This window comes from Microcebus murinus, unplaced genomic scaffold, assembly GCF_040939455.1.
Source record: "Microcebus murinus isolate Inina unplaced genomic scaffold, M.murinus_Inina_mat1.0 scaf008_hap2_Mmur4.0, whole genome shotgun sequence".
NCBI lineage: Eukaryota > Metazoa > Chordata > Mammalia > Primates > Cheirogaleidae > Microcebus > Microcebus murinus.
In genome coordinates this window covers 776,195-803,036 of record NW_027438954.1, presented here as the reverse complement: position 1 = coordinate 803,036, position 26,842 = coordinate 776,195, and the positions used below count along the sequence as shown (strand labels likewise).

The following is a 26,842-nucleotide window of genomic DNA, read 5'->3' as shown; positions in this document are numbered from 1 at the left end:
TGGATTCATTCTTTGTTATAAATACTGAGGCTGTGGGGATGAATTCAGTAGAGGGCTAAAAAGGGACAAAGAAGAATATGAAATGTACGTAGCTAGGTGCATTACAGTTTGGTACTGCTGGTTTCAAAGAAGCTTTCTTAAGAATATTCTGTATATAAAATGGATGTTTTGGAGGTCTCAGAAGTTACCCTGATTTTAAGAGCTTTCAGTTAGGGCTTTGACTTAGGATGACATCTTGGTTTTCAGGCAGCTCTTAGAGCTTTATGGTGGGAGGAGCTAGGGTGTTGAGTATCTCCTAACAGCTCTCTTATCTTTTTAATTTCAGACAACTAGTAACACACTACACTATATACACATAGAGCAACTTGACAAGGTAAGAGGAATCTTTGACTTTTGGCTGTTTTTTTAAGATTCGGTTCACTTTTTGTTCCTAACCGTATATATTTTTTTCCTAATGTAGATATCAGAAAGTCCTTCTGAAATTATGGAATCTCTTACCAAAATGTACAGCATTCCTAAGGACAAGCAAGTATGATATATAGTTAAAATATCCAAAGGAATGGTTATCCAGGTAGACTAATGATACTTGCTGGGGTGGGAGACTGCATGGCAGAAAGGATGTCAGCTTTGGAGTCATACCATGGGCAAATAGGTTAATCTTTCTGAGCCTTAATATCCTTGCCTTTTATGAGGCCAACACTTAATAACTTCCTAGGTCTGCATGAGAGTTTGAAGAAAATGCAAACTGCCTGACTCACTATGAGTATCTAATAGATGGTGGTAGTTTTCTTAACACTTTGGATGCCAAAGGAGAAAACAGTTATGTTCTTTTTTTCCTGCTCATTTTGGTGGTGATCAAATATTTAATTTGATTAATAACCATCAGAATTCTTGCCAGATGTCCCCTATTATGTTACCTGTCAGTATATTGACAGTTCTTGGCTCACATTGGGATGTTAGATTCTGTGAGCCTTTTGTTTTATTACTCCCGTTTTGTCAGCTATAACCTGTGAGTGGATGGAAGCAGTTCTGTTAGATACCTTAGCAGTTGCAACAGTAAGCCATTTTACCAAGCAGCCCAACAGGTAAGAGTTAGCCCTCAAAAAGAATATTTACCTTTTCCATTGATTTTTTTTTAAAAATATAGGTCTTATCTTTCTGCAGATGCTGTTATTTACACATATACGGCTGGCTCATGGTTTTTCTAATCACAGGAAGCGATTACAAGCTGTTCAGGCCAGACTGCATGCAATATCTATATTAGGTAAGAGAACACTGTAATTAACAGGCCCTAATTAGGCAGTTTGGACTTGATTTCCTTTGAATGTTATCCATCTTTGTTGCTGTGAGGCTAGTTGTAGTTGCCTAGGTAGCAACATGAATTGTAAAATCGTCAGCCTTCCCAGTGTTCATTATATTCATTCATCATTCTTGAGCTCTTTCATAATGGACCAGAAAGAGACTATGATGCTTATTGACATGTCACATGGGCTTAATCTCGGTGTGTTGTTTTTTTTTTCCAGTGAGTATGCATGTAGTCAACTCTTGCTGGCTAGCCCCTACTCTTCTTGCCATTTCATCTTCCTCCTCTCCCATCCTTTCAGGGGTAATAAGTCAGAAATAACTCAGAAAATATTTATTAAGTAGTCAATATTGTGCATTTAACTTCCTTTACTGTGGGGTAGTGGAATGGAAAATACATGGTTTTGGAATCAGTCCTGGGCGCTCACCCTGATTCTACAGATTATTAGCCACATGTTTATCCTCTCAGCCTCAGTTTCCTCGTTTTATATTGAGAAAACACTTTATAGGCTGGCATAGGAATTACATGAAAACCTAGAAGGCAGTGCAGCACAGGCTAGGCACATAGAAGGTATGAAATAGTAACTGCTGCTATTATTGCCAACTTTCATTTTTACTAGTTTGTTTGCTCATTTAAACTGTGATTTCCTTGCTGTGACATTTCTGCTCTTGAATTTGTACTCATCGTGTCTAGCATAACTTCTGGCATGTTAGTGGGTGCTCAGGAAATGTTTGTTGAAAATTAAATGAATGTGCTTAAATCCTGTTAGTTTACACTTCAGGGGACTATGTCTAGTAACTCAGTGTCAAATTCATTGAAAGTCAATTACATGCACTCTCAAGTTTTACTACAGCATCACACAAATTTCTGACTTAGTCTGCGATGGTCCATAGATTCTGTTTTTTACAGCTTATGAAAGTGTTTGCAGTGGAAACAGAAGCATATGAAGAGGCTAACATGGAAGTCTGTGTCTCAGGCATAGTGGAATTATATCGAGTTATGATATGAAAAATTAAATATTCATTCTCTTCTCCTACTTTAACCCCCTGAAATCCTTGCTCAAGACTACCAATACCTTTATTAGGGGAATCTGTCAATTCATTGGCTTTTTAGAGTTTATCATTATATTTGATGCAGTCCTCTAGAATTCAGTGATTCTGCCCTCCAGTGCTGGTTGGCAAGGGAATCCTTCCCCAAAATCTGTAGGTACTAATTTGTCACTGGGCAGTGGCTTGACCACCGCCTTCTTGCCTAAAGTGTTTGTTTCTCCTTTTGCAGTGTATTCCAATGCCTTGCAGGAATCAGCAAACAGTATCTTGTATAATGGGTTGATAGAGGAGTTGGTAGATGTCCTTCAGATAACAGATAAGCAGCTTATGGTAAGTATTTACAGGTTGAATGTCCCTTATTCTGAAATGTTTGAGGCCAGAAGTGTTTTGGATTGGATTGGATTTCAAATTTTTTGTTTGTTTTGGATTTTGGAATATTTGCACATACGCAACAACGAGATATCTTGGGGGATGAGACCTAATCTAAACATGAAATTGATTTACATTTCATATACACATAGCCTGAAGGCAGTTGTATACAATTCATATATTTTTTTGAGACAGAGTCTCACTCTGTCACCTAGGCTAGAGTACAGTGGCATCATCATAGCTCACCGCAACCTCAAACTCCTGGACTCAAGCCATCCTTCTGTCTCAGTTTCTTTAGTAGCTACAGGCTACTACAGGCGCCTGGCTAATTTTTCTTTTTTTCTTTCTTTTTTTTTTTTTTTTCTTTTCTTTTTTTTGTAGGGACAGGCTCTTGCACTTGCTCAGGCTGGTCTCAAACACCTGACCTCAAGCAGTCCTCCCACCTCAGCCTACCAAAGTACAGGCATGAGCCACTGTGCCCAGCTGAGTTTTATATGATATTTTTAATAATTTTGTATATTTTAACTGCAGCCTGTCACATGAAGTCAGGTGTGGAATTTTCTACTTCTGGCATCATGTCAGTACTCAAAGTTTCAAATTTTGGAATATTGCAGATTTTCGAAATAAGGATCCTGTATTACTAGTCCCTCTGTATATCATGCTCATACCTATTTGCCTTTTAGTTTTTCCCTGGGAATGAGAGAGAACTCAGAGGGGAAACTTGGCCATTTTACTTCTCTTCCTTTTTGGGTATTAGGATGCAAAATTAATAAATGTTAGATTTTCATTGTTACTCTCAACAGACCTCCATCTCCTCAAGCAATCATCAGTAGAGTGACTTAAATTTTAGACTTTGGGATATTAGTGACTTGAGTTTGATGCAGCCGTCTACTTCTTATTTGGCACATATGTGTTTACCTTCCCATAGGAGATTAAAGCTGCTTCTTTACGAACATTAACATCAATTGTTCACTTGGAAAGAACTCCCAAACTCAGCAGTATTATTGACTGTACTGGAACTGCCTCCTACCATGGATTTTTGCCTGTACTTGTGCGGAACTGCATCCAGGCCATGATTGGTAAGTTTTGATGGTGATTATCCTAGGTAAAGAGAGGATCCCTGCCCTTTGCTTTTGTCTTTAACATCCTGCCAGCTTAACACCAAATTCTGAGCTTGCTCTTTCTCTCCCTCTCCTCACCTCCCTTGTAGATCCTTCCATGGATCCATACCCTCACCAGTTTGCCACTGCTCTCTTCTCTTTTTTATACCATCTGGCCAGCTATGATGCTGGTGGCGAAGCCTTGGTCTCCTGTGGAATGATGGAAGCTTTACTGAAGGTGCTGTACTTTTTTTAAAAAAATAAATTTGTGGGGAAATCAACTACAAGAGGGTATACAGTCGTGAGGTTGGAATATTTCACAGTGAGAGCGAAAACTTACGCAGAAAAAATACTATAATTTTTTAGTTTGGCCTTCTAATTATCTCATTAACAGCTTTTAAGAGCAGCTACTTCCATTTTTAAGAACTTATTATAGTCCAGCATGATCAAGAGGCCTTGGATACTAGTCAGGACATTGGCACATGTTATCATGACCTTAGGCATGACCCTGAGGAAATGTATATAAAGGTACTTTGTAAATTGTGCTGTAATAGTAATAGCCTTTACTTATGTGCTGGGCACTGGTCACCAGCTTTTTTCTCCCTACATATTTTATTTAATCCTGCAAAGTAATTGATATTCTCCTTACCTCAGAGGAGGTTGAATCCCAGAAGTCATAGAACTATTCATTTGGCAAGCACCAAAAATCAAACCCATGTTTTCCCCTTGTACCGTGCTGCCTTCCTGAGGCCCCATACTGCATATTTACAAAAGAATACAATTTTTATAATTTTATGTCTTTTCAGTTCTTTTTTTGTTTGTTTTGTTTTGTTTTGTTTTGTTTTGCCTCTTTCTCTCCCTGATAGGTCATAAAGTTTCTTGGCGATGAGCAGGACCAGATAACATTTGTCACCAGAGCCGTCAGAGTGGTTGACCTCATCACCAATCTGGACATGGCAGCTTTTCAATCCCATAGTGGACTTTCGATCTTCATCTATAGACTTGAGGTATTATTATTATTATTATACAAGGAACACTTTGCCATAGTAGAATTTATACCCACTGAGAGCTAATCCTAGGAACTGTCCTAATAACCCAAAAGAGCCATCTTCTCTCTGTTCTGTTTCTGCCTGCAGCATTCTAATCCCTGAAATGTATATAGAATTTTATTATTGCTTTTCCCTTGATTGTAGCATGAAGTAGATTTGTGCCGAAAAGAATGTCCATTTGTGATCAAGCCAAAGATCCAGAGACCCAGTACTACACAAGAAGGAGAAGAAATGGAAACTGATATGGATGGTAAATAATAGTTATAAATTCAATATTTTTGTGCTCGAGATTTTCCTGTCATCTCACCCAAATTTTTTCACTTTTATAAATTCTAAAGTACACAATTCAATTGAATATATATATTCAGCAACAAAAATTTTTTTCCACACAAATGATTTGCAAGTTGTTTTTCATAAGAATAATCAGAAAAGGAACATACAAGTTGTTTGGAATAGAGATGGAGGGTGAAACAGATGGTAGAGGTGTAGTCCACCCCTATATAGTCACCCTATGATGGTAATCTGTTTTAATTTCATCTCTTAATCCATGTTTTCTCATGTATTGATTCATTATCTTATCCTACTCAAATGCAGGCACCATGGGGTCAGGATACTGTCTTTTTCACTGCAGTGCCTAATACATCCTGGTATTTAAAATGTGCTTGGTAAAGATACAGAGACTCTAAAACAGGACCTTTAAAATTATATCTAGGTACTTTGAGACAAGAAAGAAGAGGAGAAAAGGTTGTTGAGTAAGGAACAACTTTTATTTTATTTTTATTTTTTTTGAGACAGAGTCTCACTTTGTTGCCCAGGCTAGAGTGAGTGCCGTGGCATCAGCCTAGTTCACAGCAACCTCAAGCTCCTGGGTTCAAGCGATCCTACTGCCTCAGCCTCCCGAGTAGCTGGGACTACAGGCATGCGCCACCATGCTCAGCTGATATTTTCTATATATATTAGTTGGCCAATTAATTCTTTCTATTTATAGTAGAGACGGGGTCTCGCTCTTGCTCAGGCTGGTTTCAAACTCCTGACCTTGAGCAATCCGCCCGCCTCGGCCTTGGCCTCCCAGAATGCTAGGATTTCAGGCGTGAGCCACCGTGCCCGGCCAGGAACAACTTTTAAATCATAAAATCAGAAAGAAAGAAAACCAGAGATATATATATATATTTTTTTTCCCATGGCTTCATATAATAGCATGGACAGATATTATTAATCTTTAGGTGTACTCTTTTTTTTTTTTTTTTTTTTTTTTTTTTTTAAGCTTTCCCTACCTCCAATCCCTGCCTAGTATAGTTCATAGTAATGGTATTGGGGGGGGGGGCGGGGCTATTCCCCAAAACAGCTTTATTAGAATTTAAATTAATTTTGTCTTTATGACTCAGGTTGTTACATGTATCTGTTATGCTTATAATAAGAGTATTAGAATTTATAATGCTTTCATTCTTTACACTAAATGTCTGTAGGTTATGTTTCTTTTTCTTTTTTTTTTTTTTCCTGTCTTTATTTCTGAACACAGTTATCTATGTATGTTCCTGTCCCTAGTAGCCCCTTTACCCAATTTGTTTCTAGTCTATTGTGTAGGCAAGCTGGCATTTGAGTTCACAGGTGATATCCCAGAGTGTAGACTCCCCACCTATAATGTTTGATTTAGTAAGTTTGCAGCTGGAGACCAGGAAATCTGCATATTTAACACAACCAATCAAGGTGATTTTGATGTACACTTAGAGAAATTTATATACTCAGAATTATTTCATTCAGATGTATAAAGTAAAAATGAGTGCTCACCCACCCATCATAGGCACTAATTTCATGTGGTTCTTACCAGGCTTTTTAATGTGTATTCCAATACGTGTTGACATAAGTATATAGTGTTTTAGAACAGGCAGATGAGACCATAAACATACTGTTGAACTTGCATTGTTCATTCAGTATTTCATAGACATTCTTCCAGATCAGTAAATTGAGTATTAATGTTTTAATTCTTTTTATATATATTATTAATTACTCTTCTGAAAAGCTCTACCTAGTATCTATAGACTACCAAACAGTATATGAAATTGCATGTTTTACCCCTTTCCCCTCTCCCCCAATTTGATGGATAGGAAATATTGAAGGACTTCTTTGTAGGAGTGTTTTTAATTTGCATGTCTTGAATAACTAGTGATAAAATACCTTTCTGTTTGTTTGTAGAAAACTTACATTTTCATTTTGGGGTCTAGTTTTCTAATTCTTCATTTTAATATCATTCATCTCACCTTAATGGAAGAAGTTTTCTCAAACAAAATCTTTTCGTGGTAACTTTTATTCTAATAAATTTCTTTTATCATAACTTGTACTTTAGTTGCAGATGTGACTATGGAAAGCAGTCCAGGCTCATCCATCTCCATGGATAACCGGCTGGATGTTGAATTAAGAGCAACAGGTTCCAGTAGCAGCACTAGTATATCCCCTGGTCCTGGCCCTGGCCTTGGTCCCCGTCCTGGTTTGTACACACATAGATACTAAGTTTTTCTTAGCGATTGAATTATTAAACTAATAGAGAAGAGGGCTTTAGGCAGAACTTACTTGGTATGTTGGGAAGTTACTTTCCTGTGACTGTGCATGTTATTTCACCACTCTGGTGTTCTGTGTTCTTATAGTAACATACGTTTCATAGCATTTTGTAGTTTTCCAATAATTCACACACTGATGATCAAAACAACCATTTTGGAGAACAGATATTAATAATATCCAAAATGGAAACTGAGTGAGATTCAGAGAGTTGAGTCTTTTTACTTTGTAAGTTTTCTTTTTTACTTTAGGCTTTTAATTTTAGCATTGATCTTGTGCCATCCTTGGTGATTTATTTTTCCAGTTTCAATGCTTAGTTAAATATTCTTCCCAACATTCAGGGACCTCACTTCGAATGTCTGCTAATTTTGTTATAGTGCATATGGGTTTCTTAAAATTTTGTTTCATCTGCCTGCTCGTTATGGTTTAATGGTGAACCCAATATAATTCTCTTGTCTTTCTCCCTCCAGGAGTCCAGTGTATTCCACAACGAGCAGCACTTCTCAAATCCATGTTAAATTTCCTCAAGAAGGCCATTCAAGACCCTGCTTTCTCAGATGGCATACGGCATGGTATTTGGTTCTAGATATGTTTTTGGAAGGATGTTTGCCTCTCTGAGAGATTGGTCCTTTTCATACTTTCCCAACACCTTTTATTAAAGGCAGGCTTAGGAAAAGGCCATGGTATTTTGTATAGCTTTTAGTTCTTTGGTGTTCTTTTTCCTAGAACTGAGGGTTGTTTAGCTCTTTTCATAATGATTTCCACCTTACCCATCTTTTGACTCTGTGCTCACTTCCATCTTACTACCCCTCTCTAACTCTCTCTGTTCTTGTTTTGACCCATTGTTAGAAAGCTTAATGCATGGACAAAGAATAAATATTAAAATGCAAAGAGACAAGTAAGGGGCCATTAGAGTCAATATAGGCTTCGTTTACCACAGTGTGGTATATGTAACATATTGTTTCGTTATCTCCATGTGTCCTACTACTCTCAGACTGATCATATTCTCTTTAATGTTCACTTTTCTCTTAGTGATGGATGGTTCTCTGCCTACCTCCCTGAAACACATCATCAGCAATGCAGAATACTATGGCCCATCACTATTCCTCCTAGGTAAGTAGAGTTGATAGTTGGTTATAACAAGCTGGCATAACCTGGCAGAGGTCTCTCTGTGTGTTTTATATTCTTGGGGATTTTACTGTCCACATTTGTCCACTGTGCAATTATGCATCTTATTGGTGATGAAATAAAGGTCAGGTTTCAGTTTTAAATAAATAGCCATTTCCTGAATGCCAAATATACCTTCTATAAGCAGTGCATTGTGAATCATTTGTAAGAAGTAGTAGTATTATACATTTGGCTTATTTGTGCTATACTTAAGCTTCAAGTGTGATTTTTAAAAACCTGGCTTTATTCAGTGGTTAGTCTCTAACCTTTAGGAATCCAGTGAGAATGGTTTTCATTCTCAGAATTGAATGGCAGATCTGCAGACTGTAGTATAGAAAATTGTTTTTCACTGTAGAAAATGCAGTTTTGGAAACTATGGGTATTTTGTAGTTATTTGCGGAAATGTCTTTGTATTTTGACATTGGCATTGCTATGAGTATTGCTACTGTTAAAACCTCATTTTATTAAGAGGCATTTATTGAGTACTGTAACATTTGGAACAATGTGCTAAATACATTGGCTTCTAGAATTCTTCTAAAACTACAGGGATTTAGAGGGAGATGTGGACATGGGGAAAACCTCCCTGTACTAGTACCAGGCAGTGTTTTTTATAGTTTAGGGTGTGAAGGGCATAGTTTGGGCTACTACAACATAGATATTTCCTTGCCCCCTTGTTGAAGCAATTTAGGGTTTTTGTATACTAATCTTGTATCTGTGACCATTTTGTTGATTTCTTAGGATATTCTGCATAGTCTTTACTATGTGCATATTTATTTACGATCTTTAAGCCCCCCTTTTGTCCTGTTGCATTCACAAAGATTTCACAGTGCTGAATAAAAGTGGTAAGAATGGGCCTCTATTTCATACCTTAGGTTTAAGTAAAAAAAGAAAAAAAAAAAAAAAAGAATGGGCCTCTTTGCTTTTTTCCTGAACTTAGAGGGAAAGGCATTTAGTATTTTACCATTAAGTATGAGGTTAGCAGAGGATTTGTGTTGAAGATTTTTATTCCTTTTTATCAGGTTGAGGGCATTTTGTTGAGTTGTAACAACTCCACCATGACATGGTTAGGATCAGACGGCAAAATTCATGACAGTAGTTTTTTGGCATGGTGGCATGATTTGTTTCACAGGTGGGGAAGTCCCAAGGCTAGGGGTCAGGGAGAATGACACTTTTTTGGTAGAAAGCTCAGAACACACAAGAGAGGAAAGTTAGTACATAGGCATTTTTTAATAAAGGGAAAGTTTAAAAGAGGCAGCAAGAAGACACATGTGCTTGTAGGGTGAGAAGAGTAGGTGAGCCCTATCAGGATAATGCAGGCAGTGGGGGACACAGGCAGGAAATGAGCACTAAATTAGACATTAGTGGAAGTCCACATTCCCTCCCTATGGTCTTCCTAATTCATCCCTGACATTTGAGTTGGCATAGCAACCTCCCAGGTTTCCTGTAAATAAACTTGTACTTGAGACCAAATTTACAAAGCCAGCCCAAAATAATTAGATTAGCAATTATTACTTTAGCTTCCTAAACAATAGTGCAGGCCTAAACCCAGGCAGAAGGAGATGGCCAGAAGAGGAAATCAAAGGGAACTGAGAATCTCTTGGAGTATTTTTGTAAGATAATTGGCTTTTTTGGTTTGTTTTATTTATTGAACTATTCTGGGTATTTTTTCTGTATTATTGACCCATGTGCAGGAGGAGGTCCCTTTAAGACACAGACTCCACCTTGAAATGCCAATCTTTTATCAGCTGTCATAGCAACCAGAGTGCTTTGAGGGCTTCTAAGGCCTGAGCTGTTTATGTGGTATGGCATTGTCTGGGTAGCCTGTATGAATTGAGTCTGTGTTACAGAATTGGAAATACCTAAACTTGTGCTAATAATGCTAAAGATGCTAATGAGGCCCAGTGCTCCCTTTTGTGGCAAGAATTAATGCAACAGTTAGACTTTCTAGTTGGATCTAAGATGCCCTGGATAAGAAATCTCCATAGGACACAGGTCAGGCTGTATAGGATGTTGGAAGGTGTAGTTTCTAGTGGGCAGACATACGAGGATAAAATAGTCTCAGTGGGGGGGACATCATTGTATGTGCTATCATTTGGTGGGAGAATGGTAAGGACATGGAGTCCATAAGGGGCAGTTAAGGAGAAAGTACCTGGTGAGGTCATGAAGTCCTGCTGTAATAATTGCACACTGAAACCCACCACATAAAGATCCAACCCCTGGCTCTTCTACACTGCTTTCAGACCCACCTGTATCCCCTTTAACTTTCCCAACTGCCCTTTCTTCTTTCTAACCTTCTGCCTTATTCCTCACATTGTCTGTTCAGGTCTTCTTATGCCATTTCTAGCCTAGCTGATGCCAGTGCTAGGCTAGAAATAGCATTATTGACTGCTTAACCAGAGATAATGACGGGTGGCCAATATGAATATTGAAGACCTCCAAGGGAGCAATACTTAGTTGTATAGTGGTAGCCTGGGCTAGGATACATATTAACATTACTACAGGTTTAGCACTTAGATGACATTCCGTGCTACTATTATATTTGTGTTCTCAGGTTGAGTAAAGTAGAAAATACAGGTATTGACTGTGGAATAACAGAGAGTGAAGTGTAGGCTGGCTGTCAAACCAAGGGGAAGTCAGAACGGATGGGGCTATGGAATTATGATGAGAGAGATGGGGTCAGGCAGTTAACATCTCCGGGGTGTCAACACTGAGGCTAGAACTAGCAATTGTGCTAAATCATCATCTGGGATGCATATGCTGAATTGATAGGAGTCCTTGGCTGGCCCCAAAACCTTAATGCAGAATTTTATACTTTTGATAAATCATTACAAAAGTGACTAAAGATCATTATCCCTTTGTCTACAAGAGTTATGGAGTAATTTATTATGGGGACCTATGGATTGATTGAGTACCTCAAACAAGTAGAATCACAGCATGGACAAAAAGTAGCCCAAGAAGTTTGGCATTGAGCTGGAGTAGTAGCATACCAGCCCCAGGCTATGAGCCAGGTGAGGTATAGCCAGGCCAACTAGAGCCCGAATACTCTACGGTGATATTTCGAGGCCTGTGACACATAGGCTTTGGCATGCTGGAGGGGCCACTTCATTATGGGAGCCACAGGCATTGCCATCCCAGATCCTGTGGTGGCCTCCCATTGAATATCTCTGTAATAAGGTGGATTCAGAACTAGCATCCTATTTAAGAATATTGATCCTGAGAACTAATTTAAGATCTTCCTTTCCTCTTTGGAGGAACCTTGCCATTGTAAGTGTGGAACCAGGCAGGCACTGAGTCCTACATTTCCTACGAAGAGGGACCTCCAATTAGCAAACCTTTTAAATCATCATATTAGGAAAAGACTTTGCCAGAGACTTTGCATGTAGCATACAAAATAGTCTGTGAGGGTGAGGATCCTCAATTTTCAGTGGGTCCCATTCTGTTATCCACTTTCAATCCAGGTTCCTCTCCACCAGGAGATCCTGAATTACACCAAGATCAAAAAGGGAGGTGTCATCAAGTGGAGAATTCTATTTGGGTATTATAGACTCGTAGATGGAAAGCGTCCCTTTTTGTGGCTGGAAAGGGGACAAAAGGAAGCACTAGTTACATTTTGCTGAGATGTCGTGCAACTTAAAGGTTGAGCGTTCACAGTAACTAAGGCAGTGGGCAAAAGAAGGACCCACTTAGGAGAACGTTATCCCTTTTGTAAGTTTAACAGTGTCAAAATAGGCATTATGTCTCTATTAGGCCTACTATCTGTGAATAATATGGCAAATGGAAGCTCCAAGGTGATGCCTTAAGGCCTATTCCCAGACTAAATGAGCAGTACAAATGTGTGTACCCTGATCAGAGTCAGTGTTATCAGGAAGCCCAAAGGGAACTGACATTTGCTGAGTCCTACTATAATGGTGTCAGCAGTAGCATGGCAGGAAGGATAAGCCAAGAATAGGCCTGTATAACAATCAGTCATTGCAGTTTGTGTCAGCAGATCAGGGCAATGGCCCAATAAAATTGATTTGCCAGTGAGAGAAGGGGTGTTCACCTGTGGGTATGGATTCTAATTGGTGATGGTGCCAGTAGCAGGACAAGGTGCAAAGATCATAATTGGGAGGCTAGGGTTTGGGTGGGGCTAGTGCTGTGGGGATGCCATGGCATTTGGGCCCAGGGATTGTGATGACCAGAGGTCTCATTCCATTGAGCCAAGGACAGGGGTAATATCTGAGCTTATTTGAAAAGTGTAAACAGTTGGTCAGCTGTCACATTAAAATGTGCTTCCTCTGTGGCAGCCTTGGTATGAGCTGAGATGTGGGAGACTCTAATTGTAATATATGAAGTCTAAGCGAGCGGTATAATCCCAGTGTGGAAGACCTCATAGAGGATGCTCCATACTGTAGATAATCATGTCATCAGACTAGTTCCTGTTTTTATCTGAATATATTTTCCTGCTTCTGGAAATACTTTTCTATTTCTGATTCCTTTTAACTTACATGTTCTCTCCTGGAAACTCTATTATATAAATAACAGGTCTACCATAGTTATTACCTTTCTGTCCCTTAACTCAGTTGCTTAGTTCTCCCCAGAGCTGATTGCTTTGTTCATGTGTATACCCTTTATTTTTAATTCTCATTCTTGGTCATCTATTAATATTCTTTAAAGATGGTATAAACTGTCCCAGTACACAGTGGCATTGTGACATAACACTATGTTAGATCTCTTAATAAAATAATAGATTTAATGTCTTAATCTCTAATAGAATACTCAATTTTAGTAACTCTGTAGAATTGCATTTGTACAAATGTAAGTCAGTGGATGGGTATGTTGTCATATACCAGTAGGAACCCAATAAAAGACTTAAATTTTTCAGAAGTTTATAACTCATCTGGAATCCCAAAGCCCAATGACAACTGTTAGTCCCTGGTAATTGTTATATATCTGCCATTCAACTGTCATTTGGGATAAATGAGAAGGGCTTCATTTTGAACTGAAAATCCTCTGGCTTCTTTTAGATCTTAGGCATCATTGTAGATGAGGTTTTTTTAATATATGGTTTATGGATATTGTGTATGTGTGCACCCTTTTTGTCATGTTTTTAAATTAAAGAATCTTAGCCTTATAAAATGAGTTGAGAAACCTTAATTGTTCCTAGAAGGATTAATAACTCTCACATATAAAATTCTTGGCTTGGGTCTGTTCTGTTACTTGGGTTGTTTTACTTTAAAAATTCTTCCAGTTATTGATCTAGTCTGCTTTGCTATCACTTCTTGAAAGTTGATTTTTTTATGACATTTTCTTACAAAAGCATATGTTTCACTTGTTAGCGTATACTTTGTAGAATAATATTGTTCTGGTCCAATTAAGTCTTTCTCACTGCTAATGTGTATTATTGCCCTTTTCTTCATTAGATTTCCCATAGGCTTATACGCTTTTTCGCTGCCTTCAGAAGGCTAATTACTCGTTGAAATTATTCATGCTTTTTGCTTTCAGTTTCATTAAATTCTTTTTTCTGTTAATTATTCCTAGCTTGTTGGTTGCTTTTTAATTTATGCTGTACTATTTCCTCTTGAATAGGGTTTTTGGCATGGTCCAAAAACTTTAGTAGTAGTACTGCACATTTTTAAATGTTATAGTGTCAAAAACTGGTCAGATTAATGCCCAAGGATTCTTATACCACTAATGGTAGTTTAAAATTGCTGAATAACCTTTTTAGAAGACAATTTGTCCATTTTCATCAGTTAAGTTTGCATTCACTTTAACCCAGCAAACCCACATCTTAGGAAACTAGTTATATACATGGTGGTACATGTATTTAGCGGAAAAGTATGAGCCATTCAGAATGAATGAGAATAGTTGGGAGATTATATGATATGACAGCTGGGAGTAAAAAAGCAAAATATGTTAAAGTATAACCTCATTTATGCAAAAATACATCCATAAAAATCTTGAAGTGTAGTCACTAAATTCTTAATAGTGATTAATCTCTGATGGAGCAGTATTAGGATCTTTCATTTCATAGTAAGCACAAGTGTGTGTTATACATTATTGAGTATGTATTTTTTAAAGCCTTTGATGTCTTATGAGGAATCTCTCAGTTTCCGTATTTTCTCATCTTTTTTTAGCTACTGAAGTGGTGACTGTGTTTGTATTTCAAGAACCATCACTGCTGTCTTCACTCCAGGACAATGGATTGACAGATGTCATGCTGCATGCTCTGCTTATCAAAGACGTGAGTCCTTTTTGCTGCTTTATAGAGCATGCTCTTTGCATAGCCCTCCCCCCAACACACACATGATGCATACTTGAAAAGCAATCTTATGACATGAAAATCCCATCTCTTGTGTATGTAGTATTGAATCTAATTGGCACCTGGTAGTCAAAATTCCTATCTCTCAGCATGATACCCCTGGCCTGGTTTTCCTAGCATCTATACTCTTTTAGTTGTGTTCAAGCTCACTTTGTCTTCTCTATAGGTTCCTGCTACCCGTGAAGTCCTCGGTTCCCTCCCAAATGTATTCAGTGCACTCTGCTTGAATGCCCGAGGTCTTCAGTCTTTTGTACAATGTCAGCCTTTTGAACGTCTCTTCAAAGTTCTTCTGTCTCCAGATTACCTCCCAGCCATGCGAAGGAGGAGGAGTTCTGATCCCCTTGGTAAGTCACCAGGGTTTCTTTTATAATAGAATATCGGTTCAGTTGGCAAGAAAACCTTTCTTTGACCTCACATCATTTCTTTGGTTAGGTGTGCAAAGCTTAACAGGAATTATCACCGTACATTCTATTGCAGGTAGAAAGGAATACCTCATCCTTAGCTTCTCTACTCATGATATTTCCATGCTTCTCCATAGTTAACTGTTGTACTGTCATAGTACTGGTTAAAAAAACAGATATTAGGGAGCAGTGGTAGATTTCCAGATCTATCATCTAGTCAGCAACAATGAGACATATGGAGTCCTGAGGTGTTGGTCCTGATAATCTGTTGTTCTAATATCTGAGTCTCTAAGATAGTCACAAATGAAGAGATTCCTTCTCAGTGAACTTGAGACCAGATCATTAAGGAATTTCTAGCAAGAAGGTAGGGCTTCGCAAAGATTCCAATTTTCAAAAACGTGCTTGCTTTGTAGCCACCTCTGTAGCATTCTAGCCACTGTCGTTTTTCACTGGGGCAACCAAGAGGGTTAATGGTTTATGCTTCTTTCTTCTCTCTATGTGATACTAGTTCGGAACTTGACAGTAGAGATTGCCAGTATGGCACATGTAGTTACTTTTAAATGTGTTCACTAGACTGATTCCTTCTTCCTCCCTAATGATTTCAGGGATGGGGACTGGTGTGAGTTCATTAGAGAAATTATGGCATTAGAACATCAGACCACCAGCTAAATTTTCTTTTTTCCACCTTATGTTGGCACAGAAAAGAACACAAACTCTATTTTCTTCAGTCTAACAGTTGATTTTTTACTTTAAGGGGATACTGCATCCAACCTGGGGAGTGCTGTTGATGAGCTCATGAGACATCAGCCCACCCTCAAAACAGATGCAACGACTGCTATCATTAAGGTAGAAAGTGATAATAAGGCTGTGACCATGGACATGAGATAGCATTGAAGGGGAAGGTTTTAGGAAAGGTTTGGCCTACTGGAGTTCATTAGGATTCTCAGACTATTCCTTATAAGAACATTATGTGTGCGTCATTTTCTCCATGTTCTTGGGTTGGTCCTTTGGGAAAAAAATTTAAAAAGTCATTTTAGTTCATCATAGAAATATCTATGAATTTCAACTTTTCCAGATTGAGAATTGTTTTCCTTATAAAAACAATTCCTCTATTTAACGTAAACCTCTACACATTGCTTTCCTATATGTATTATTAACAAACAGACAAGGCTTAGCTTCTGTTTATAAAAGCGTATTACCCCTTCTAGTCTTTGTTTCTTGATCCCCACCACTACTACTACCACATTTGTTAGCCCTACCGGTTGCCTTTTAGGATTATTGGAACTGTTAATCTGAGTTCCTGGTGTTTGGTGAATTAGGACAGAGAGTCAGATCAGTCACTTTAAAGAGCCATGCTGACCCTCAACAAATTATTTAATTTTGCAGAACTTCTATTCCTTTGTATATAAAATAGAGTTGATGACTCAGGAATTATATATCTCATATAAAGTGTTTTGGCAAATATATAGCACATAGAAAATGCTTCTAAAATGTTAGTCATCCCTCCATTCCTTATTTATGTAAGTAATCTTATTTCCTGTGCCTTTCAGTTACTTGAAGAAATCTGTAATCTTGGAAGAGACCCTAAATACATCTGTCAGAAGCCATCAATCCAGAAAGCAGATGGCACTGCCACTGCTCCTCCTCCAAGATCTAACCATGCAGCAGAAGAAGCCTCTAGTGAGGATGAGGAGGAAGAGGAAGTACAGGCCATGCAGAGCTTTAATTCTACCCAGCAGAGCTTTAATTCTACCCAGCAGAGTGAAACCGAGCCTAATCAGCAGTGAGTGTTTATGAACAGGTTCTCTAGCTTTGTAATCTTGGGCATGTTACTACCTCTCTAAGTCTTAGTGTCACTTTCATCTCTGACAAGTGAGTTGTATTAGATCATTTTAAGGCTCTTTCTGACCCTAAAAGTATATAGTTTTTCTTTACTTTGACCCGTATGTATCATTTGTGCTTTGGCATTTAATTGTATTGGTTGTCTTAAGAAGCTACCTTTCTTAAAAGATATTGATGAAATTGAATCATAATTCATCAAGTTATTTTCCCATTGTTGATTTGATATTTCACATCACTGACTGCTTGACTGTTTCAGACACACATATGAAACACATTACACTTTTGAAGCCTATTTCCTAAGAAGTCCTTAAGAGGTGCAGGGATTCATTGTTGCTGATTGGTTTTTGTTTTCATTATTTGGCTACTATCTTTTCATTCCAGATAAATTAGAAGGTTTCGGAATGTACTATATGACTGTAACCTGGCATAGTAGATTTTCCTTCTCATTTGTATTTATGTAAGGTTTGTTTTACATATGAATTGATAACCTGGATTGGGAGTGAGCAGATTGCTTAAAGGCTACTGACTGGTAGTAGATAGTTCGTGAGGCTCTTTGACTTATGATATTCACACACGGGATGAACTGTAACTCTAGCTATAACTTTAAATGACTTTCATGCTGGAAGTGGGACTGAGCCTTCTGGACAGTCATATATTCAGTCACTTAATAAGTGTTCTTCTGGAGTGTAAATAAATAGTTCTGAGAAAAGCATGGGCATCTTAGGATATGAATGGATTTGAGCTGGTCCTGAAGGATGGCTTGGGACTTAAGAGAATATTAGGGTGGAATAGACAGCAGGGGCAAAGGCCTGGAATCCAAAACTGATATTTCCTCTTGGAACTCTAGATAGTAGTGAGCCTGTGGGTATCAGAAGAGAGGCATTATCTACTACGTGTATTACTTTGTTAAGCAGATATCTTACTCTGTCTGAGAAGGCAAACCTACCTTCATTCTACCAACATCTTCTGTTTTCTTTAAAATATTCTCTTTCTGGAAGAGGAGGTAGACACCGTGGAAAACAACAAGGAATTTTTTGCAAAGGAGTCAGAGTCTTGGTGCTTCCTTTGCCACACCCTTGATTGTCAGTGACTCTGTTGAGTGGGGTTCCTTATCCTGGCTACAGATAAGGAAAAGATTTTTAAAACATGGGCGTTGGTGGTGGCGGTGGTTTTAAGTCAAGCTGTGTATATCTATCTCCATATAGCTTCTCTACCTGAGATATCTAACACACGCAGATATCAAGCTGTCACAGTAGAAACATTTTCTCCACTGCCCTCATTTCTTTGCTCTCCATGCCTTTCTTGGGATATCATGTATCACTATGTTCTATCCACAGTTATCTCCATTCCCACATCATCTTATCTTCTTTTCTGCAAGGCCAGCTAAAATGTCTCATTCTTAAAGGAGCTTTTCCATTTACTTCCTATCGAGAAGTCAAGTGTTCTCCAGAAAGTTTTGTTAAAATTATTCGTATATGCTTATGGTTTCCCTCACAAATCCATAACCTCCTGAAGGACAGGGACATTTGCTCATTTAGTAATGTATCCCAAAACTTTGTATATAGTAGGTAATTAGTTAGTGTTTATTTAATGGAATGCATAAAGAACATTAGCTTAAGGATTCCCTAAGTCTTAAATGCCAGAGAGCTGGGCCTAATAAAACATGAATTGAGAATGAAGAAAAAGTAGAAATATAGAGCAATAGCATTAATAATACTCTACATTTAATGATATTCAGAGGTAACCAGCCACGGGTGATTTACTTCTGTAATCCCAGCAGTTTGGGAGGCTAACATGGGAGGATCGCTTAAGGCCAGGAGTTCAAAACCTGATATAGCTTATAAGATGCAAAGGATCTTACACGGGTATTCATCATGACCTTGTTCACGTAACACATCCAAGAGTTTCGCAGATATGGACACATATATACTTCTTCACCTCAGCATTCTTCAGAATCCTAGATTGGGTCACTAAGTGGGCTGGAGGAAAAAGCAGAAGAATGTCTCAACTTAGGTTCATTTTGAAAGCCACAATATGTTAAAAGAGAAGTGTCTTTAATCTTGTCCCAGGCAGTTGTTATAGGGGTGTTGTTGTATACTTTCTGCCAGTATGGGGAAGAGGCTTGGAAAGATTTGGAATGTGTGTCACCTACCCCAAATCCAAAATTCTTCACTGGGACTCCCAGACAAATTTGTTTCCTATACCGTCATCTGTTTTCCAAAGCCTTACATACACAGAGAAGATTAATTTTTTTATCAATATACATTGAGGTAAGAGTCCATATAGTAAACTGCAGAGTTTGAGTTTCCAATTTCTTCACCCCAAAATGAAGTAGCTACTGATCTTATTTATATCAACATAGAATAATTGTGCTTATTCAAGAACATGTATAAATAGAATGATCATATAAATGGAGTCTTATATATATATCATATCAGATGTATGTACTTTCTTATATCTGGCTTCTTTGCTCGTTGTGTTTTGGAGATTCTTCCATGTTGCATCTATCAGTAGCGTGTTACTTTTCATTGCTGTGTACTGTTATACGAATATTGTACAGCATTTATCCATTCTCCTGTTGATTCCAGGCTCAGACAGTGCTCTTTTCCCTTACTTTTTCCAAAACCAGCAGCTAGTATTTGAAAATGGTGTTTGTATACGATCTTGAGATACATGGTTTTATGCTGGAGGTTTGGAATAAGGAAATTTATGCACTGTAGTTTACTCCAAATACATGAGGTATACCATTCTATTAATACATTCATAAACATTTGTCATAAATACTTTTGGCTTCTTTCTTCTGCCTTCTAAATTGTTTGAACCCATAAAATCTGATATTGTTGGGAATGAATATATTTGCCAGTGAGTAACCAGGATTTGTAGTTGGCATCATGGTTGATTTTGTGGTTGATTGCATTTAGTGTCCCTAGCTTTCTGCTCAACTTAAAAGAAATGGGTTACATAAGTCCATGTGGTCTTTAGAACTTGAATAGCAATTGTCTGGGTTTTAAAGGCAATGAGTGCAGAGAATCAGTTGTTCTCTGAAATGTGGCCCACCAAGAGGGTTCCTTTGCCAAAGTTGGTATCTCCTCAAGAACTGGAAGAAACACCTGACTTTCCTGCCCCACCCCACCCCCATCAAAAATAACCCTGGGATACACTGTATGTACTATGATGCAAAATTAGACTCTTCCTTTATGTCTGATTAGGGGTTCCCCCACCATAAATACACAGGTAAAATTAACCAGAGTAAAATTAAGTTTGGGAATGTGTATGTATTTGGGGGAAGGGAGAAAAACAGGAAGTTTTTAATTGGACAGTTATGGTAAATTATTTCATTCATCATGGGAGTGTAGTCTTTTATTGTTTCAAAGATGCCATGGGCCAGAGTTTCAAATAAGATTAAGATTAGAATGCCTTTTCTTGAAACCAGTTCATGGGTGGAGTTCTGTTGGAAAGAATTGATCATTTTTAGTATTCCTATATATGACTTCTTGGGCCTGGAAGCCAAAGAGAAGAATAGGGAGAAAATTGGTTACTGAACAGATTTATTCCTGGAGTTGTATTAAGAACCAGTGTTAGTTTTCTTTCCTGTTACTCTCCCCAATTTCCATCTAGCAAATAAAGGAAGCATCTAGGTCCCATTTTATTATACTGCATAGGCTTTTTACCATTTCTGCAAAGGAACAGGTGTCTCACTGGGCTGGAGCTACACCCTGTGCTCCTTAGCTGTAGAGCTGGATTTCTAGGTTCTTCTCAAGGAGGTGAGGCCAAGCTGGGATGCATAATTGGTATAAGTAACAGGGAATGCAGCAGTGGTTCTGAGGAAGAACTTTATAGTCAAGGAAAGGTTTGTGGTCTTCTCATGGAATCATTTTAATCTTGGCTTATAGGTCTACTTCCAAAGTTGTTACCCACTTTTTCATTAAGGATGTTCACAACATCCTATCCAAACCCTACCTCTGGATATTTTTTTATCACTGAAGCCATTCATGATGCCTCTCTACTCTGTCTGTTCTAGGTTTTACTGCCAAACATTCTTGTGCCTGGCAAATCTTTATTCACATTTTGTCTTGCTCAGAGATGAGAACTGTTAGCTTCTTGCCAACTTTCTTGCCTTCTCTTCCCCTACCTCTCACTTCTATCTCTGCCCCTTCCCATATTCCCTCTTCCCAAATCTGTTTCAAGGGCCTGTGTCCAAACTGTTCCATTTTCTAAAGATTTGTTGTTTCCTGGGATTTATCTTAGAGATACATTTTGTTTTGTTTCAGTGTACTGTGTGAGGTTTTTTTCCCCCTCTGTGCTTTGTTGCAAAAGTCACGATGTAGCCATTGAGCACTGAGCCACATTTTTTTGCAACTATGGCATTTTGCAGCCTTCTCATCTGCAATGCAGCATTGAAGCAACTGAAAAGGCAGAAGACTTGATCAGTAACTATCATGCTATAAGTAGACTGTTAGGAGAGGAAGCCTTGAGTGTTGGCTTTATCTAAGTATGGATTTTTGAACAAAATTAAATTCCATTTCCTATTTTTTATAACTTTAAACCTGATGCAAGAACATGGTAATATGTTAATGTGTTTGTCTAGCCCCTTTCTTTACGCAAATGTTTCAGTAATCTTTTAGTGGAACTTATTTTTAATATATTCATTCCTCCAACAGTAGCTTGTCCAAGATAGGATAATTTCTTTTGTGATAGATACAAATGCTGAGTTTTTAAAGACTTGAGTTTCCCTTTATACTCTGAATCCTGCTCTGTTTTCCCCCCACTGTGGTGTGTGAGTCTAAAGACTCATATACTAAAGACTATGGAGCCTAAGTTAGTAAAAGGCCTCGAATTTCATACTGTGTCCCTTTCCTCACTTTGTTCTCTTGCACTGGTATTATGAATTTTTGGGTAACTCACTCTTTTCTCCCTTAACAGGGTTGTTGGTACAGAGGAACGTATTCCTATTCCCCTCATGGATTACATCCTTAATGTGGTAAGATTCATCATAGGGCAAACTGAGTAAAGGTGTGTGCTTTTCTGGAAAATATGTGGGTTTATCAAAGAGTCCAGTAATTTCCATATGTATTTTCACTGTAACCCTTAAAATATGAAGGGGAAAGATACGCAAACCTTATGTTTTTGTTCTGTTACACTGGTTTGCCAAAGATTAGTCACCATGCTCCCCCCTCCTTTTTAGTCCCAGTTTTCTGTTCATTTATTACCATTCCCCATCGGAATCCAAACAGAGTGGGCTTTGTTATACCCGTCTAGTATAGTTTGAGCACCCTAAATCTGAAATGCTCCAAAATCTGAAACTTTTTGAGTGCTGACATGACACTCAATAGAAATGCTCAGCGGAGCATTTCAGATTTTCAGATTTGGAATGTTTAACCTATACTGTAATTGCAAATATTCCAAAACCTGAAAAAATCCAAAACACTTCTGGTCTCCAGACATTTTGGATAAGGAATATTCAACTTGTATTATGTTTTCCGAATATCTAAACATACATTTTTTCCCATTACTTCCCCTTTTTCCCCATTAACTTCTCTCTCTCCTTCTCTCTTCTTTTGTTTTTTTTTTTTTTTTTTTTAAGCAGTGTGACCTTTTAACTTTCTGAGGATCTCACAGGAAAAAGTAAAGAATTTAAATTTTCCCAGAACTGTTTACCATTAAGGGAAAACCCTCTAAACATTTGTTCTAGTCTATTAAGCACTCTCAAGACTTCCAGAGATGGTTTCTCTTGTGCCTATGTATATGTTGCCCACATTTTACTTTGTTACTCTTTAAAAACTGCTTTTTGGGGGGAACAAACAAACTTATCTTGAGTTCCAAGTTTCATTTGAATTTATAAGCACATTTGCAGAAAATTATCCATGATATTTGCCTTCAGGGGAAAGGTGGAATATTATCTTTCAAGGAGCACTAAGTTAGCTAATTAAAAGATTAGACCTGATTCTTCCACTAATTCATAGTGTTGCCCCTAAGCATGTCACTTAACTTCTCTGTTATCTCAAATTATCTGATTCTTCTTGGATGTTTTAGGGTTCATATCATACATCCAGCCCTGTGTACCTGAGGTTTTAGTATTGTACAAAATACTGATTTCACGACTATAAGGCTACCCCTGTTCTTACTCCAAGCTGGCCTTTTAGTTCCAAGTATCGTGATCTAACTTTTAAAAAATTTTTATTACCTAGATGAAATTTGTGGAATCTATTCTGAGCAACAATACAACAGATGACCACTGCCAGGAATTTGTGAATCAGAAAGGACTCTTGCCTTTGGTTACCATTTTGGGTCTTCCCAATCTGCCCATTGACTTTCCCACATCTGCTGCCTGTCAGGCTGTTGCAGGTGTCTGCAAATCCATATTGGTAAGAAGCATCTGGCCAAATATTTTCATTTCTTTTTAGAAATAAATTTGCAATACTTCTGTATATATGTTTTTACTGTGGTCTCCCTTCAACTAAAAAATAATGAATAAATTTGTGTTCTATAAGTGAATTTCATGACGAATATATAGTATGCTGTGTTATTTCTCATTGAAAAGTCAAAGTATTTTTTTCTTTGTTCTAGAGTTTGGTGTGTAGTTCTAACATGTTTGAATTTATTGGAGGGTAAAGTGTATCCTTTGTAGCTGGGTTTTATTAGTGTGTTATCCTTTGTTATGGATGATTTTTATCACATTCTGGTGTGTTTAGCCTTATAAGTTTTCCCTTTTTCAAGTTTGGTAGTCATGTATTTTTTTTTTTTTTACTTTCTTTCTTTGATAGTCATGTATTTTGAGCATAATTGACTTACAGTTCATTGCTCAAATTTTGCCAGAAATGAAGTTCCTTTATTTGTTTTATTTTTTCATAGTGGTAAACTACATAGAACATGAAATTTACCATCTTAACAATTTTGAAGTGTACAGTTCAGTAGTGTTAAGTGTATTCACATTGTTGTGCCACCAGTCTCCAGAACTCTTTCCATCTTGCAAAACTGAAACTCTACCCATTAAACAAATGCTCTTCATCCTCCCCTTCCCCACAGCCCTTGGCAACTACCATTCTACTTTTTGTCTCTAAATTTGACTACTCTAGGTACCTCATATAGGTGGGGTCATATCAGTATTTGTCTTTGGGGGACTGGCTTATTTCACTTAGCATAATGTCCTCAAGGATCATCCATTTTATGGCATATGTCAGAATTTCCTTCATGTTTAAAGCCGAATATTTCCTTATATGTATATACTACATTTTCTTTAATGTACATCTGTCAATGTACACACTTGGGTTGCTTCTACCTTTTGGCTATTGCGAATAATGCTGCCATATGAATATTAGTTACAAATATCTATTCAAGACCCTACTTTGAATTCTTTTGGGTGTATCACCAGAAATGGAATAATTAGATTATATGCTAATTCTGTTTGTTTTTTTGTTTTTTTTTGTTTTTGTTTTTTTTTTTTAGGAACCTCTATACTCCCACAGCAGCTCTACCATTTTATATTCCCACCCACAACGCTCAAGGATTCTAGTTCTCCACATCCTTACCAACACTTAATTTCTATTTTTTTTTTTTACAATAACCATCCTGTTGGGTTATGAAGTGGTATCTCATTTTGGTTTTGACTTGCATTTCCCTAGTGATTAGTGAGCCTTGATCATCTTTTCATGTCCTTGTTGGCCATATATTAAATATATATCTTTGGGAAAATGTCTGTTCAAGTTCTTTGCTCTTTTTTAATCAGACTGTTCTGTTGTTGTTAACTTGTAGGCCTTCTTTCTGAATTCTGGATATTAATTCTTTATCAGATACGTGATTTGCAGATATTTTCCCCATTCCATGAGTTGCCTTTCACATTGATGTTATTCTTTGACACACAACAGTTTTTAATTTTGATGAAGTCCAGTTTATCTTTATTGGCTCTGGTGCCCATGCGTTTGGTATCATATCCAAGAAGTCATTGCCAAATCCAGTGTCACGCAGCTTTCCCCCTGTGGTTTCTTCTAGGAGTTTTGTAGTTCAGCTCTTACGTTTAGGTCTTTGATCCATTTTGAATTAGTTTTCTATATGGTGTAAGGTAAGGTCCATGTAGACCCTTATTTCTGGGTGCTTTATTCCATTAGTCTTTTATGTCTGTGTTTACTCTAGTATTGCAGTTTTGATCACTGTAACTTTGTAAGAAGGTTAGAAATCAAGAAGTGTGAGATGTCCAAATTTTTTATAAGATTATTTTGGCTTACTTGGGGTCCCTTGAGATTCCATATGAATTTTAGGAGGAATTTTCCTATTTCAGGGCGGGGGGAATGCCATTAGGATGTTGATGGTGATTACGTAAAATCTGTGAAACTCCTTTATTAGCTGGGTTTGTACAGTGATAGTAATTTCTGCTAAAAATCAGAAATCTAGTCACTTACATACTTGGAAAGATCCATAATTGTGACATAACTTCATTTTATGTTTTATTTTGATTTACTCTTTGCAAATATTGAAATGAGTACTCTTCACAAGAGAGAAAGGGGAAAGGACTGATCATCTTTATCCTACATCTAAGATACTATGCAAGGATAGATTTATTTAAAGCCATAGGAAGGCACATACATAATTTCTCCTATTTTTGCATGGCAAGTGATGGTATTTTACTGTTAGATTTTTCTCCAGACTGGCAATCACAAGGGTCACATAATTTGGGGGTTGTCTAATAAAGCAAAGAAAGTGCCTAGCTGATACCTATCCCCAGAAACATCTCTCTTCTTGTAGGTAAAAAAGAACATTATAATAGTGATTCATTTCCATGCTTTGGAACATTGCCTAACATTGCTCCCTATGAGCACAATTTGGAATTAATATTATAGTATATAGTCTTTGCTAAAGCAATATTCCAGTTTGGCCATCATAAGTATGATTGACTCACCAAGTTTGAAAGTAGTGTGTTGCTCTAGAAAGAGATGTTTGCGGTATGTCGTACCTTGATTCATATTTCAGCTCTGCCATATACCAGGTGAAAGACCATGAGCATATCTGAAATTTGAGAGACTTCATTTAATAGTCACTTCCATTGTGACTCACTTCCATTGTGACTATTATAGACATGATGCATGTGGAGTTGATTATATATTAATACTTTAATTATTCTTCTTGTTTCAGACACTATCACATGAACCTAAAGTCCTTCAGGAGGGTCTCCTTCAGTTGGACTCCATCCTCTCCTCCTTGGAGCCTTTACATCGCCCTATCGAATCCCCTGGGGGCTCAGTGTTGTTGCGAGAACTGGCTTGCGCTGGCAATGTTGCTGATGCTACTCTTTCAGCTCAGGCCACACCTCTGCTGCATGCACTCACTGCTGCCCATGCCTACATCATGATGTTTGTTCATACCTGCAGAGTTGGACAGGTAAAAATAATGTGAACATATTGGTTTAAAGCCAATAAAATACCTGGGGCTATACTTGGCAGGTTACCATGCTGAAGCAGATCTGCCTGGGGTAGCAGCTGAAATAACAGATTTAGCATGAGATTTTTTTCAGTGTTTACCTTTTTGGTGGGTGATTTAGGTTTATGCCTCCACGTTGCTATGTACTTTCACTCTCCCTTAGATTTTTTTCTATTAGAAGTTGGATGACCATGTAATTTATCACGTGAGCTGGAACTTTTTTTTTGAGCTGGAACTTTAGGAGAGTGAAAGAGGTTATTATAAATAATTACCAGGCATTAATTGATCTGTACCATC

At 37.7% G+C, this 26,842-nt stretch overlaps 1 protein-coding gene across 5 annotated transcripts in view; it reads left to right on the top strand.

Moving 5' to 3' along the window:
- HUWE1 (HECT, UBA and WWE domain containing E3 ubiquitin protein ligase 1) overlaps positions 1–26,842 on the top strand; it is a 152,067-nt gene that overhangs the window by 59,669 nt on the left and 65,556 nt on the right. For all 5 annotated transcript variants that reach the window (XM_075999810.1, XM_075999809.1, XM_012746599.2 and 2 more), the window contains exons 10-27: positions 326–373; positions 461–529; positions 1,165–1,264; positions 2,582–2,682; positions 3,650–3,800; positions 3,932–4,059; positions 4,688–4,828; positions 5,015–5,120; positions 7,215–7,355; positions 7,894–7,995; positions 8,456–8,536; positions 14,707–14,813; positions 15,058–15,235; positions 16,047–16,138; positions 16,843–17,075; positions 22,058–22,115; positions 23,323–23,499; positions 26,261–26,506. In XM_075999810.1, coding sequence (XP_075855925.1) covers positions 326–373; positions 461–529; positions 1,165–1,264; positions 2,582–2,682; positions 3,650–3,800; positions 3,932–4,059; positions 4,688–4,828; positions 5,015–5,120; positions 7,215–7,355; positions 7,894–7,995; positions 8,456–8,536; positions 14,707–14,813; positions 15,058–15,235; positions 16,047–16,138; positions 16,843–17,075; positions 22,058–22,115; positions 23,323–23,499; positions 26,261–26,506 — 2,259 coding nt within the window. The remainder of the gene's footprint in view (positions 1–325; positions 374–460; positions 530–1,164; positions 1,265–2,581; positions 2,683–3,649; positions 3,801–3,931; positions 4,060–4,687; positions 4,829–5,014; positions 5,121–7,214; positions 7,356–7,893; positions 7,996–8,455; positions 8,537–14,706; positions 14,814–15,057; positions 15,236–16,046; positions 16,139–16,842; positions 17,076–22,057; positions 22,116–23,322; positions 23,500–26,260; positions 26,507–26,842) is intronic.